Here is a 13,446-nt window from a genome sequence, read left to right as displayed (position 1 = left end):
CAATAAGTGCAGTATCCAGTAGGGCGAACGGTCTTGGGGGTAGTTTTGAACAGTACCACTGATACAATCACGCCTCGTGTGCTTTCAGGGGGCACTTTGAGGCCTGTTATGCGCTCTGAAAAGCGCATTACCACACCGCCTTGGTCTCCGAGATTTCAACAAACGGGGAGCGCTGACTCGAAAATGGCTCCATCTGATGGTTAGTTTAGCTCGATTTCTGGTAAGATAACAAACCTAAAACCTTGCATCATATTTTGAACGTTTTACCATTCATTTGTTGTTGCTTTCTCACTGTTACCTTTGTTAGTAAACTAAATACAACTTGTACTCGGATTAGTTACTTAAAATAAACGTTAAATTATGTTATTATGCGAAAAATGTTGCACCGTCTATAGCACCGGCTATATTCCAAATAGTTGCATAGAAGTCGTTTGATTCCGCTCAACTTACCTGACAGCAATGAATCAAGTAGTTTTTTTTTTGTGTGTAAATGATGAGCATGCATCACCACAAAAAATCAAATGTTAAGACAAGGTGTCCACTCACTCTCCCTCCCTCCTTACCCCTCTCTCTGTCCACATCTCTGTTAGGTGGAAGGTGGTCTACTTCCCAGACATCTTGCGGATCATGTAGTTAAGGTCAGGATGCCCCCGTTGAGGCCGGATACACGTCTTCAAACCTTGTCCCTATACAAAAAGTACTGTGGGTCCTGTTGGCATCCAGGTCAAAGGCTGAGACCTCACTCGGACTGCTTAATAACGCTCTGGGAGCCAAGACACACAAATCTATCCAGACTGTCACAGACCTTATGAGTCCAAGAAGCAAAATTGTTCAGTATTTCTCTGTTGTAGCGATTGTGCAAACTTACAGTGGGTTATTCACATTGTTCACAGCATGAAAAGTAACACATGACAACTCTATCTATTATAAAAACACTTCGCACGCACGCGCACATACACACACACACACACACACACACACACACACACACACACACACACACACACACACTACTCCTACTACTACTGCCACTGCGGCAAATTAACACGCTAATAAAGTTTTACAATCTGTGTAAAAGTGTGACTGTAAAAAAAAGAAAAAAGAAAAAGCTATGAGGTCATGAAGGCCGGCTGGGTCGTGGACTCCTATTAGCAGCAGACGTCTGTCTACCGGGGGTCCCTGTTGAATGTACGGGGGGCTCCAGTGGGTCTCTGCTGGTGGGTTCTGCCTTCAGAAGTCGGACGACTTTGTTGTAGCACAGCTGATGGGAGGGGGATGGCGGCCGGTCACGTTTCAGTTCCATACCAGTCATTCTCAGGCTCACTCCCCTCTTTCAACACTTTCTCTCATCCCCTGTAACCCCCTCCCCCTGCACACATATACGCAGATGCACATTTGACCTTATATAATATCAAAAAAAGCAGCACCAATGTGGATATTATATGATGATAGGATAATGATTCCTTCATAGAAAGTGTCCACATAGACGGTATTAAGTAGTGCATCATACAGTTTAATTGTATGATGATATTGTTATTACCTTAAAGGTGCTGTGTGTTAGATTGAAGAGCTATATTTTTAGTGTGATCAGTTAGAAGTGGGATCGCCATCCTTCAGCTGTTTGTGACTGAAATGTTACAGATGATCTGTTCTGGTTGACTATTCTGTCAAGACTATTTAGATTTTAGTTTTCCCCCAGCACATTTCAGGGCATAACCTAATAGGTTCAGGGAATCAATCTTCCCTTTCAATCTCTCAATTCAGCTTTCAACATTTCAGCTACTGTGATTTGACATTATTTTCCTCCTCTCAGACAGCTTTCAACAGCTCTCTGCTGTTGACAATATCTAGTTAGTGCCTCTCTCTCTCCATTGGTCTTTTCATCAAACCATCCATCTGTCACCTTGTAGAGACTCACACTTTATGATTAACTACATGAAAGTCCTCCACACACACACACACACACACACACACACACACACACACACACACACACACACATAGTTATTCTAAAATATTTCCAACCCAGAAACTGAGAAGATAGAAGGGGAGAGACAACAATGAGTATGAACAAACACACGGAATACACACACACACACACACACACACACACACACACACACACACACACACACACATGGACAGTGTGTGTGTGTGTGTGTGTGTGTGTACATGAACCCACAGCAACGCATCTATTATAGTCACTCTTCGCAGCTGTGACAAACATAAAATAATTCTTCTATAATCAAACGAGGCTGTCGAATACTTTCTCCATGCACTCATTGACACAAATGCCTTCAGGATGATATCAAGACCTTGACCAATCAAAAGAGCTTGCCTGTCCCTGAGTCATTCAATAGGACTATAGCCAATTTGTGGACATTTTGTTTGTTCAATGGACTGGCTGAACTGGTTGTGAACAAAACCACGCTGGACTCAATAATAAAGGGATACGCAATGTCTGAAAATGGCCATTTGCCATTAGTCTATTCAGACGAGTTGTTTAATTCCAAATTCATCTTGGTAATGTATACAATGTGACAGTATACATTGAATGTATTGAATGCATCTTTTTTTGTGTTCCCAGAAATTGTGTCCTGCTGTGGTTTTGTCCCCAGAGACCCCCCCCCCCCCCCCCCCCCTCTGACCACTGGGAGCCCGGACGGAGGATGTGACAGCATTGGTTCTCACGATCCTCGCAGCCCTGCTCTTCCTCCGTGTTACCCCCACCCCCTCTTCTTCCTCCTCTTCCGGCCCCACCCCTTTTCTTGTCATTATACACAGTATACAAAGACCCCTGGGTTCAGATGCACAGAATATGCAACAGCTCTTTCTGTTTGGCTCAATCATTGCCAAACGATGACACTTGCACGATAAACCCCTTGACCTACTTTACTATGGCAAATGGCCTGATTGTGTAGTGGCAGGTATAAGCCTAAAGTGGGCCAGGTGTACAGGGTGCAAATGGTTTCATAGGAAATCGTGTTTAATACGATCAACTGGGATCACAGCCGTGTCTGGCACCAAGCTGGACTGTTTCTAATAACAATAATCATGCAATAACTGACAATTCACCGGAGATGGCGCTGTCCCTGTTGTTTGAGTTACTGTAAGTGTAATGTTCCCTGCTGTAGATATATTGTTCATGTGTTTATTATCGCCCCCAGGTGCAATAAAGTCGCGTGTGCCGGGGCATATGAGGCCTGACCCCTGTGCTTTTGTTTAGTGCATGCTTTATTAGGGAAGCTTGCACCCTCCCGCCAAATGCATCAGTTTTGCCGCTGCCGATATGTTTGAGTGCAACCTAAGGCGTTTCTGAACACAGCATGCATTTGTGAGTGTGTGCGTCTGTGTTTATGTGTGCGTGTGTGTGTGTTCGCGTGTGTGTGTGTGCGTGTTTGTGTGTGTGTGTGTGTGTGTGTGTGTGTGTGTGTGTGTGTGTGTGTGTGTGTGTGTGTGTGTGTGTGTGTGTGTGTGTGTGTGTGTGTGTGTGCATGATCATTATAATGTCCAAAGGGGTCCAGTGGATGGAACAGGAGGTTAAACCAGCAGGAGTTAATGGATTTGATGTACTTTAAAAGTGTGTGAAGTTAGAACTCCCAGCTCTGAGCCCCAGCTGTGGCACCATCCTATAAGGATGTTGACAGATGGCCTGCTAGGACATGGGAGAGGGGGGGGGGGGGCTGATACAGAGGAGGATGGTGATGTGGTTTGTGTGTGTGTGTGTGTGTGTGTGTGTGTGAGAGAGTTATATGTGTGTGTGTGTGTGTGTGTGTATCTGTTTGTGTATAATCCTCACAGTAGGCAACTTGGGACCCAGCTGAAGTCACACACACACAATTAAAAGAAAAATGGACCTGCCTTTTTAATCCACGAGAATACGTACAGGCTAGCTATGAATACACTCCACTACCTCTTCTAACTCAACTTATATCTGCCTTGCATTGCACTAAACAAATATATAAAGATACTATAAACATCGATACCAATAACACCAGACGACAGGAAGTTTTGAGATATTAGCTATATAGGAAGTTCATAGGGTGCTCCCACTTATTCTGTTTGCTCGAGTAAAATTATAGAACTAAACTGGGGAAAAATAATGTCAGCGAATTCAGGTAAGTGTTACAATGCCTTCCGTGGTATTATATCATAGTCCTAACAATTTGTATTGTAGTCTTTTTACTACATCCAGCAAAATCAAGACCGCTGTCTACTTGACGCCCCGCCTCCAGATCATGGAATATGGGCGTGTGAGGAGACGCCAGTCAAACCACTCAGAGCGTAGCCCCGCCTACTCTTCATCCGCTCCTTCGCGCTGCACCCTTCCGAGATATTGACAGCTCAGTAGTACCCAGCACTCTCTCGTTGCCTTTTAGGTGGGCATTCGTAAACCCATGCTGAGTCAGGTTAAAGCGCTCCGAAGAATCGGTCGGAACAATTCGGATACCTGAGGCGGCTCGGACAAGTCCGTCATTGGAGATACCGTCGAAGGCTATCAGAATAAGAGTAAACGGCTTCAAATAAACTAACAAAGGAGGTTTACCCCTATATTTCATGGCCGCTGGGGATGGTGCCCAGCTGCCGGCAACAATAGCGGCTAGCCGGAGCGTGGAGAAGGCGCTCGAGGAGGCTTCAGCTAGCGGGGCTCTGAATCTGTCCAACCGTAAACTGAAAGAGTTCCCCCGCACCGCCAGGAACTACGACTTATCGGACGTTACGCATGCAGGCAAGTTGTCTCTCCTAGTTTAATATTGTTTTTTGGTCTACCATGCTGAAAAATCGGAGCGCCGGACTGTGTCTTTTGTCTTTTTGCCACCTGCCTTGCCTTCGTCTTTTTGTAATGCAAAGAGCATTTCATTATTTCCGACAGCATGGGGTGGGGGGATGAGAGACACAGCCTAACCACCAGCGAGACGGCTCTCTGCTTCCTTGAAATGTGTTGGCTGTGGTTTCGGGTTATCAGAAGGGTTTTATATGGTCGCCTTTTACTTATGCCTCGTTTGATGGTCGGCTTCATAATGTGATAACTTTCTTGGACTGATGAAGATTTATTCTCTTTCCAAACATTGTTACTGTATTCTACATGGCAGTTCGTGTGGTGATGTGGGTACACTTTCTATTTCATTTAGTCAAAGTTTTTGATATTAAACGGGTGGGTGGTCTATATGAATTGCTCAACAATGTTTTGAAGTAATTGCACTGTGTACAGTATTAGTTTTTTCATGTTGATCAGTCTGTATGAGCTACCTCTTGCCTCACCTTGTTGAAAAGAGGATTACCTCATTCAGGTTGGTGAAATCTATATTAGCTGGCTACCCAGCGACTTACAACAACAACGCCTCCCTTCGCTGGTCTCGGTGTTCTGGTAATTATGACCATCTGCTCGAATAGATCCACGACTAGGCCTTGTGAAATGAGGTTGCCTTGACACACGAAAGACACATTATCCCCGGAAAAATTAAGAAGTTACAATTTAGAACATAAGGTTTGTCATAGTTCAATATCTTGCACATAGTCTGGTTAAAGTTGAACGTCTTTGCGTTTCAATGGGTCTCTTCATTGTTGACATTCTTTGACGTCTTTTTGTTAGAGATGTCTGATTCAAACGCATGCATTGACATTGTAATGGTCAAATTATATTAAAAGGATTCAGTCGTTATTTTGCTACAATCTTGACCTCAGTCATCCATCATTCCAGCTAGTCATCTATCTTCACTCAGCCTAGTAAACCTGAATACAGTGACGCCGTTGTTGACATTACACTATATGATGTAGCACACACCTGCTCCTTTAGATAATGGCTGGTTGTCCCGAGATGATGTGGTGTTTTCATCCTCCCCAAGATACCCAGTCGTTAAAGAGTAACCCATCACTCAAATTATAGCACAAGAGCATAGAGAAGCACAGGTTATACCATTTCTGTTTCTGATTGGTTGAAATTACTGCCCAGTTGTCATTGTTTGTTTGACGGATGGGATTCAGAAAGAGCAGTCGCAGCAGTCTGTAAATCAGGCCATCAGCCCTTACTGTTCCTACGTATTTAGGGGCGTGATGAAGTCTTTCTGCCCAGCAGCACTTGTGATGAGGTTATAATATGATTACACTGCATGTCTACTTGAGGCTGAATGAGTTCCTGTAATAGCGAAAGGTCGGATTCAGATATGACTTTCCAACACAGGTGCTGTCCCACCAGTTTGACTTGCCCCGTTGACCTGTTAATCCTGTTTCATTTCTCATTTCTTGGGATGAACAGAATATTAGTCACAATATTGTTAACAACACCCATATTCAACACCCGTCCAAGGCACAGTTTAAGAGCTTATATATCACAGAAAAACACTTTCAGCATTGCTTGCACTGCCGTGGATTATTATTTTGAGGAATGAAAGAAAGAGGGCTGTTGTTAAAATGGTAACAGGCTCGCTAAAGAATATGTGTTTTTGTTAGGAACCCCCCTTACTTCCTCCCCTTCCCTCTGAAACGGCTTGGCCCCTGGCAGGCCAGAGGTTTACACATGGAAACAGAATTCGGCTTCTTGTCTACACAGAGTGATCGGCCAGCAGCAGTCTCACCTTTGTTCCTCCCAGGAACAAAGGTGGTGTGTGTGTGTTCTTCTTTTTTTTATTGGAAACCACTGAGTAGACCTTCATGCAAGATTTGAATGATATTATAATATAATATATAATAAATAATATGTAATATATTATAATAATCCAGATTCATTTAGAGTCAATGGTCATTGTCCTACTGTCTCCAGTACCCACAAAAGGAAAATGTTAAGTGTGTGTGTGTGTGTGTGTGTGTGTGTGTGTGTGTGTGTGTGTGTGTGTGTGTGTGTGTGTGTGTGTGTGTGTGTGTGTGTGTGTGTGTGTGTGTGTGTGTGTGTGTGTGTGTGTGAACCCCAGAAGCTGTGCCATGGGGAGCCATGGGAGTAAACATGTCTTGCCCAGTCCAGATTTATTTCTTCCTGCCCCAACCAGATCCTCTCACTTTCACTCCTTAACTTCTGTTGTTGCTAAGTAGCCCAACACGTCATCCATCGCTATCACAGTTACCTCAAATAGTTTTTCCTTTTGTAGCGTGGTCTGTGCATGTGTGTGGGTCAAAACTTGTTCTAAATGTTTAAAAAATGATACACTTTAATGAGCTCGCACTAGTAGTTAATTCATTTTGTTCCCTGTCTGTGAAATCCCACAACGCTATAATGCACATGGGAGTAAAGGGTCTGTATGAAAGCAAATGCGTAACGTATAAGGCCTCGGAAGGCCTAAATATAAAGCCCATTCATCTTCTAGACAGCAGGAGATTGTTTCGTTTTTAACATGTCAGATGAGAATGATTACATAAAGAATTTAATTTTTTTCAAGTAGAAGTAGTGTTCTCATCAGGGAAGTAAATGGTTATGGTTGGACGAAGCAGGGATTAGAAACAGTGTGGAAACTACTATTTTTGTTGGGCTGTGTAGCATAGAATTCTAGTGCCCATGATTGTAGGTTTGAATCCAAAAAAGGAGACATTTTTCTTTAACGGGGCACTGTGAAAGATCTGGCCTATCATGTGAATCTGAAAAAACATTATTTCTGTTCTATGCCTGAAAAATTTCAGATAATTTCGCTATTAACATTATGTTGAGGGTATTAACAATGTGTTTAATGTAAGTATCTGAATGCTAGTAAATAAAGACAGGTTTTTATACCTTGGCAGTGCTGGATCCTAATTCAATAACGGGAAACCTCTGCCTTTGACAGTCAAATCAATGTGCTACAAATTCAACATAGACAACAGCGGTCTAACACAGCCATCCACCAGATGTTTCCATGACACCATAGAAATATAAGCTCAAAGCACTGTGGAAGAATAATGGAATTACAGCTGATTAAATACGATAATAAACAATAACGTTATAGATGAGAGTAACCAATATCTAACCATTGTTGGGAACTGTGCTTTATTCCTAGTATATAAGCCACTTTTCTCTGTTTATTCCTAAGAGATATCGAAGGTATTAAAAATGATAATCCTATGCTTGCAGGAACGATAATTAAAAGTAAGAACTTGTTGTACTCAATAAAGCACAAATAAACAAAAACTGATTTTTTTTTATCATTCGAAAAACTGTTGTTGAAAGTCTCATGCACGGTCTTATGCATGGTCAATATTGGGTTAGTGGTTGGCGTGTACCTTCACTCGTCGCATGATAGAATGTGTGTGGAGACTCTCCCTTCCATTCCAGGCCTAAGCTCCCTAACAGCTGAGAGATATGGCCTGAAGGCAAAGGCAACTGGGCGGGTTATGGGAAAGACTCTGTCTGTTGGGGGGGGGGGGGGGGGGGGGGCACGCTGCCCTTACTCACATTGCTGCCATGTTCCGGTAATGGGGTTGCAACACCCGTCCTCGGATGCTCTGCTCTATTGTGTGTGTGTGTGTGTGTGTGTGTGTGTGTGTGTGTGTGTGTGTGTGTGTGTGTGTGTGTGTGTGTGTGTGTGTGTGTGTGTGTGTGTGTGTGTGTGTGTGTGTGTGTGTGTGTGTGTGTGTGCTCTTTCTCAGCCTGCTCTTGCTAAGTCATGACTCGTACATTGAGTTTTGTTCTGTGTCTTGGAGTCATGCCCGGCACAATGGGATCCAGTGAATTGTTTTGTTGCCGATACCGTCTCTCAGAGGGATTGATACAACAGAATTCACATGTTTTCATTATTTTTAAATTATAGAAACTAGTTTCAAAGGAGACCCTATAGTTATATCCACTATAGTCCCCTCTCCTTAAAGTGACACACCATCATGACATTGCATCTTCTCCGAGTTTATTATTTTATGTTTGAATCTATGAAATATTTGAAAACTCTCCTCTCCTCCTTCCATCCATCCCTCCCTCCTGGTTTTATTGGTGCCAGAGTATACAAAGAAAGTCTGCTTTGCGAGGCAGACTTTCTTCTTTTCTACAGTCTTACCTGGTTCCATGTGGGCATCCCCACATCTTCTGGGCAGGGGGGGAAAAAGTCATTTTCTACTTGCTTATAAAAACTTCAATGGTTTAATTTCCCCTTTCCTGCACATAAAATTGCAAGCTGCAGGCTTGAAACATCATGGCCCCTACAGTCAGATACAGTCGGACGCAGTCACAAAGAACCGACTTAAAAGTTGGTTGTTAAACGTATCAAGGAAATTTAGCTCTGGGTTGCTGTGACAACAGCAAGGCCTTTCAGTTGCTGTTTGCTGTTATAGGTGCTAAGAGTCTCTGAGATTACAGTGGTACATTAATCTGTACTTTAAATATGGGGTCAAATTAAAAATAATGATAATTCAGACATGTTGATGCGATCAATACTCCTGAATCAGTCAATAACTTCACAAAATTGGAACCAATTCCAGTAATTGGCTATCCAAGCCCAGGTAATGATGTCAACATTATCAACATTGTAGCATTTAACCTTGGTATCTCCATTCTTGACTTATCTTAAAAGCCTTTACACTCTTAAAGCAGCAAACTTGTGTGTTGGGCCCCCTCTCAGAGTAGGGCATTGAAGTTGAATGAAATGTCTACCTGATTTCTCAAAGGTCCCTTGGAAACAGCCCCACTATGGTTAGAATGAGCTCCCAATTATTGTGAGTCAAGTGCGGTGAGGTGTTTTTGAATCAAATCTCACACGCTCAAATGATAATCCCCTGACTTCCTGCCACTATTACCCTGCAGTCTGGTGGTCAGCAAGTAAATAAATGTCCCCATTGTGTTGCATTTACTGCTGATAAACCGCTAGCCGATATACCTACCTACATGAAAGACCTGGGGTTAATATAGTTCCTGTTCAACCCGCCCATGTTTTGGGCTGTGTGCGTGCATGCATGTGCGTGCGTGCGTGAATTATTGTGCAGTGTTATGTGCAAGCATTGATTTTGAACCTGCCTGTGATATGTGTGTGCATTATGGTAGTGCAGACATATGGTTTCACTCTGTCGTGTGTGTGTGTGTGTGGAGGAAGGCCTGCTCAACGTGTGTTCATAGGTGGCCTCCCTCTTGTGCAGTGCCGTTTCTTCCGGCATGCTGCGGATGTGGGCTATATACCCACGCTCGACTTCTGCTTTTATAGGCCACCTTCCGGTAACTTCAGTGCCTCATTCTGTCTCAGCAGCAGCCTCACATTTTGGTTTGCTGCAGCAAGTTTGGTTCGCTTGGTAACACTGGGCTCTGCATCAAAGGATCAGATGTTATGACTTGTCACACTCCATTTACGTTATCTAACGCTGTATCAGGACTTACAAGTTGAGTTATCATTCTTATCATCATCATCTGTGTCGAACCACACTGAAACATGAATGGGATGTTAAATTTCAACTCACACTTCATAAAAGTTTTTTTAAATGGAATTTGTGTAAGTTTTTCCTATGTAGATTTATTGTGGATCTCCCCTTCTAGTGAATCTCCCCTCTGTTTCATCCCAACCCACTGCTAATGCAACACGTCTATGAATAAGACCGCATTAAGAGAGGATCCATCTCCTAATGTTTTTCTTCCTCCTTTCATCCGTCTTTCAAAAAGTGCCGGTCTGTTCTCTGTCAGCAAGCCTGCAGATGCTAGCTGCTGCTGGGGGTGGTGGTGCTGGGAGAGGGGGCGTGGGTGGTGCATCTGGACTCCCAGAGGAAGTCATATGAGAAGGAGAAGGCACGGAGTGGCAGGAAGGAAGAGGTTTACCAGCCGGGCTTGAGAGCATCTCATTCTGCTAAAAGAAACAACAAACAACAGTCATGTCCATTGAGCTTGTTTCCTAGAGTGCTACTGAGTACACGTTCACATCGTTTTCCGATACCTTATCGACTCTCGATGTTGGCCCGATCTATTTAATGTGGTTGGGAACTTCCCAACTTCAACCCACTTTACACACAGTTGTACCACAACATTGAAAAAGTGTTCAGTAAGATTGCAAGGTTGTTGATCTTTCATTTGATCCTAATGTGTGCATTAGGATAATGTGGAATGGATTTGATCTTAATGTCTTTCATAAAATTCCTGTAACTCATCATGGTTACAAGGCATATAGAAACGAATACATCAACAGCATCACAATCGTGCATATAATGACATGTTTAAACAGGACCCCGTTGCTAGAATGCCGTATTAGTCATTCTCGCCAAGTTACTTCCCTTTGTTAGGGATAGGTCACCAATCTTTTTGGCTGTTTTAGACAATGAGGTCAGCAGACGTTTACGTTGCCATACTCTATTTGGGGACGGACGGACAGACGATGATGATCACCGCTGTCACTGATGAAGGATTGCAGCTGCACTTTGCAATGCGCCAGGGGTAATTGGCAAAGCCAGACTCTGTTTCAGCACGATCTGGCCCCAACCAAGCCCTATCTGACTCAGAGAGGAGAACATCGTGTCCCTGGCGACCTGAAAGCAAACAACCACCTCTAACCCGTGTCTGAGGTCTTCTCGGTCAAAGCTGTGAATAATTTGGTAAGTGTCTCTCTCAGGGCTTGACACCGCTTGTCAGGCCCTGCACTGCCACGCACGCACCTCGAATCTGTGATCCGATCCGTCCCGTTCGGTGGAATCATACTCGGTGGAGGGATTCTAGATTTTATTTTTTATTATTGATCATTTTGTGGGCCACCTAACACATAGGTCCCATGTAGGGCCAGGTGATATGTAAGCGATCAGCACACTGATAGGTTCAACAGAACCCTTTTTAGAGCATTGCTTTTTCAGTCAGACTTGGTCTCTCGTTAGTTCACGTTAACTAAGCATCGGGTGACTGTCAGAGGGGCCGTTCTGAGGTGGGACCACTGTCCTACCGTGTAACGCTGTACGAGTGTGCATACATAATCCGCTGGTGTAGAGTGGACAACTTGGTGAATAATGAAAGCTGAGGCCATCCGCTTTCTTTGTTTTTTCCTTCTCGTCTTTTGTGAGATAGCGGAGTCCTTTTGGCTGTGCCGCAATGGTGGGTTCGGGGGGTCCAGATGGCGTATTTAGTCGGGCTTTCGCTACACGCTGGCATTAGAGGGGAGTTGGAGAAGGAGGGAGGGAGGGGGCGGTGGAAGAGGCCTGGAGAGGCCTGTGTGGGGCTTTGCTGCATGTATCCCCATGCACATGACAACACCAAAGCACACAGGTTTTTTTGGGGTTCTCCGCAGTGCCTGATGAAATGCAAGGAGATTAAAGCCAAGCTGTGCGGGCCCGCCGAAGAAAAGGATCCCTTTTTAGTCATCGAAAAGCCCCTCGTATATGTCAGCCGCGTTAGGGGGATGTGTTGCTAGGATTGGCTTCTTCATTATCATATTTTTACATTGCCAAAGGCAATACTTTGATTGCTGTGGTTTTCATAATTTTACAGTGGATTCCATGCAAAAATATAAAAGTTGAAATACTCTTCAACCTTCTACAAACCCGATCCCAACTATTCGTTCATTGAGAATTGGCAGAATGGTTTGAAAGTGAGTGTGAATAATGTTTTCCACTGGAACAGGTCGTAACAAGGCTAATTCGTTCCAGAGAACCAAAGCACTTGTTGATATCACCACACCGACACCAGCCAGTCCGCTGATCCATGCCGCTCTGACACCTCTGCCACGCACAGCAGTTACAGTTACTATGGTGATTTGAGGACATTTCTACACATTCTCCATTTCTCTTTTTTTGTAATTCGCCGCGACACCTGGCGTTTTTCTCTTTTTAGCCCAACCGATTCACCTAACAATAATTCTATGTGCAGTAAAAGTATTTTAAGCTCAAACATCACTTTCACTTGTATGTATTATATGTTGGACTCCTCACTGGTAGCGTCGTTCCTCTTTTGCGGGCAAATTAGGTCCAAGGTCTAAGAATTATGACGCCAGGTCAGATTGAAGAAGTAGCCCTTTGTATACCTTCACCACAACAGTTGTGTGATTTAAATTGTGCATGGCTTCAAATGCTATGAAACCAAAGATCAGACCTGTAAAAAATATACAATTGCGCTCAACCATCGGCTTTATACTGAAAGCACCGTAACTTCCCCACTCAAAGTACTGCGTGTTTGACCCCAAAATGTGTCAACACTCTGGCGTCATTTGCCTCAGAGATATCTGCAAGTCTGCGCTGCATGTTCCCATGATTCTGCATGTAACAGCCTTTTCTCGGGTATGTATTGGAATGTATCCCATGCTCGGATCGCTGACATCTCGATCCTCTGTTGACGACAATCTGACAGCAATTATGGGCCACGAGACTGCCTCTACACACAGCTCCGTGCTCCACAAAGAGACTCACACAGACAGGGTAGACCTTGGCTTTTACCTGCTCTGGGTCTAATGCCCTTCAATCGTTTAGTTCTGATCCCCCACCGTTTACTCCCCTCGCTACAAATTGTCCTCTTTCCCTGAGGGCCGCTCCTTTCCAGAGTCCTAGGGCTCAGCTCAGGCTCCCTTCATCAGACACTTCATCAAACCGTAATGGCTCCCTCTA

The 13,446-nt window shown here is 43.9% G+C and overlaps 1 protein-coding gene across 2 annotated transcripts in view; it reads left to right on the top strand.

Moving 5' to 3' along the window:
• The first annotated feature begins 4,292 nt into the window (after positions 1-4,292).
• Positions 4,293-13,446, top strand: part of lrch4 (leucine-rich repeats and calponin homology (CH) domain containing 4) — a 36,481-nt gene continuing 27,327 nt past the window's right edge. The window contains exon 1 of one of the 2 annotated variants that reach the window (XM_056575427.1): positions 4,293-4,729. In XM_056575427.1, the coding sequence (XP_056431402.1) occupies positions 4,558-4,729 (172 nt within the window). In that variant the 5' untranslated portion in view covers positions 4,293-4,557. The remainder of the gene's footprint in view (positions 4,730-13,446) is intronic. The other variant, XM_056575428.1, reaches the window with a different exon arrangement.

This window comes from Gadus chalcogrammus, chromosome 17, assembly GCF_026213295.1.
Source record: "Gadus chalcogrammus isolate NIFS_2021 chromosome 17, NIFS_Gcha_1.0, whole genome shotgun sequence".
Taxonomy (NCBI): domain Eukaryota; kingdom Metazoa; phylum Chordata; class Actinopteri; order Gadiformes; family Gadidae; genus Gadus; species Gadus chalcogrammus.
Note: the sequence above shows the minus strand (reverse complement) of the source record. Positions and strands in the feature narration are given on the sequence as shown.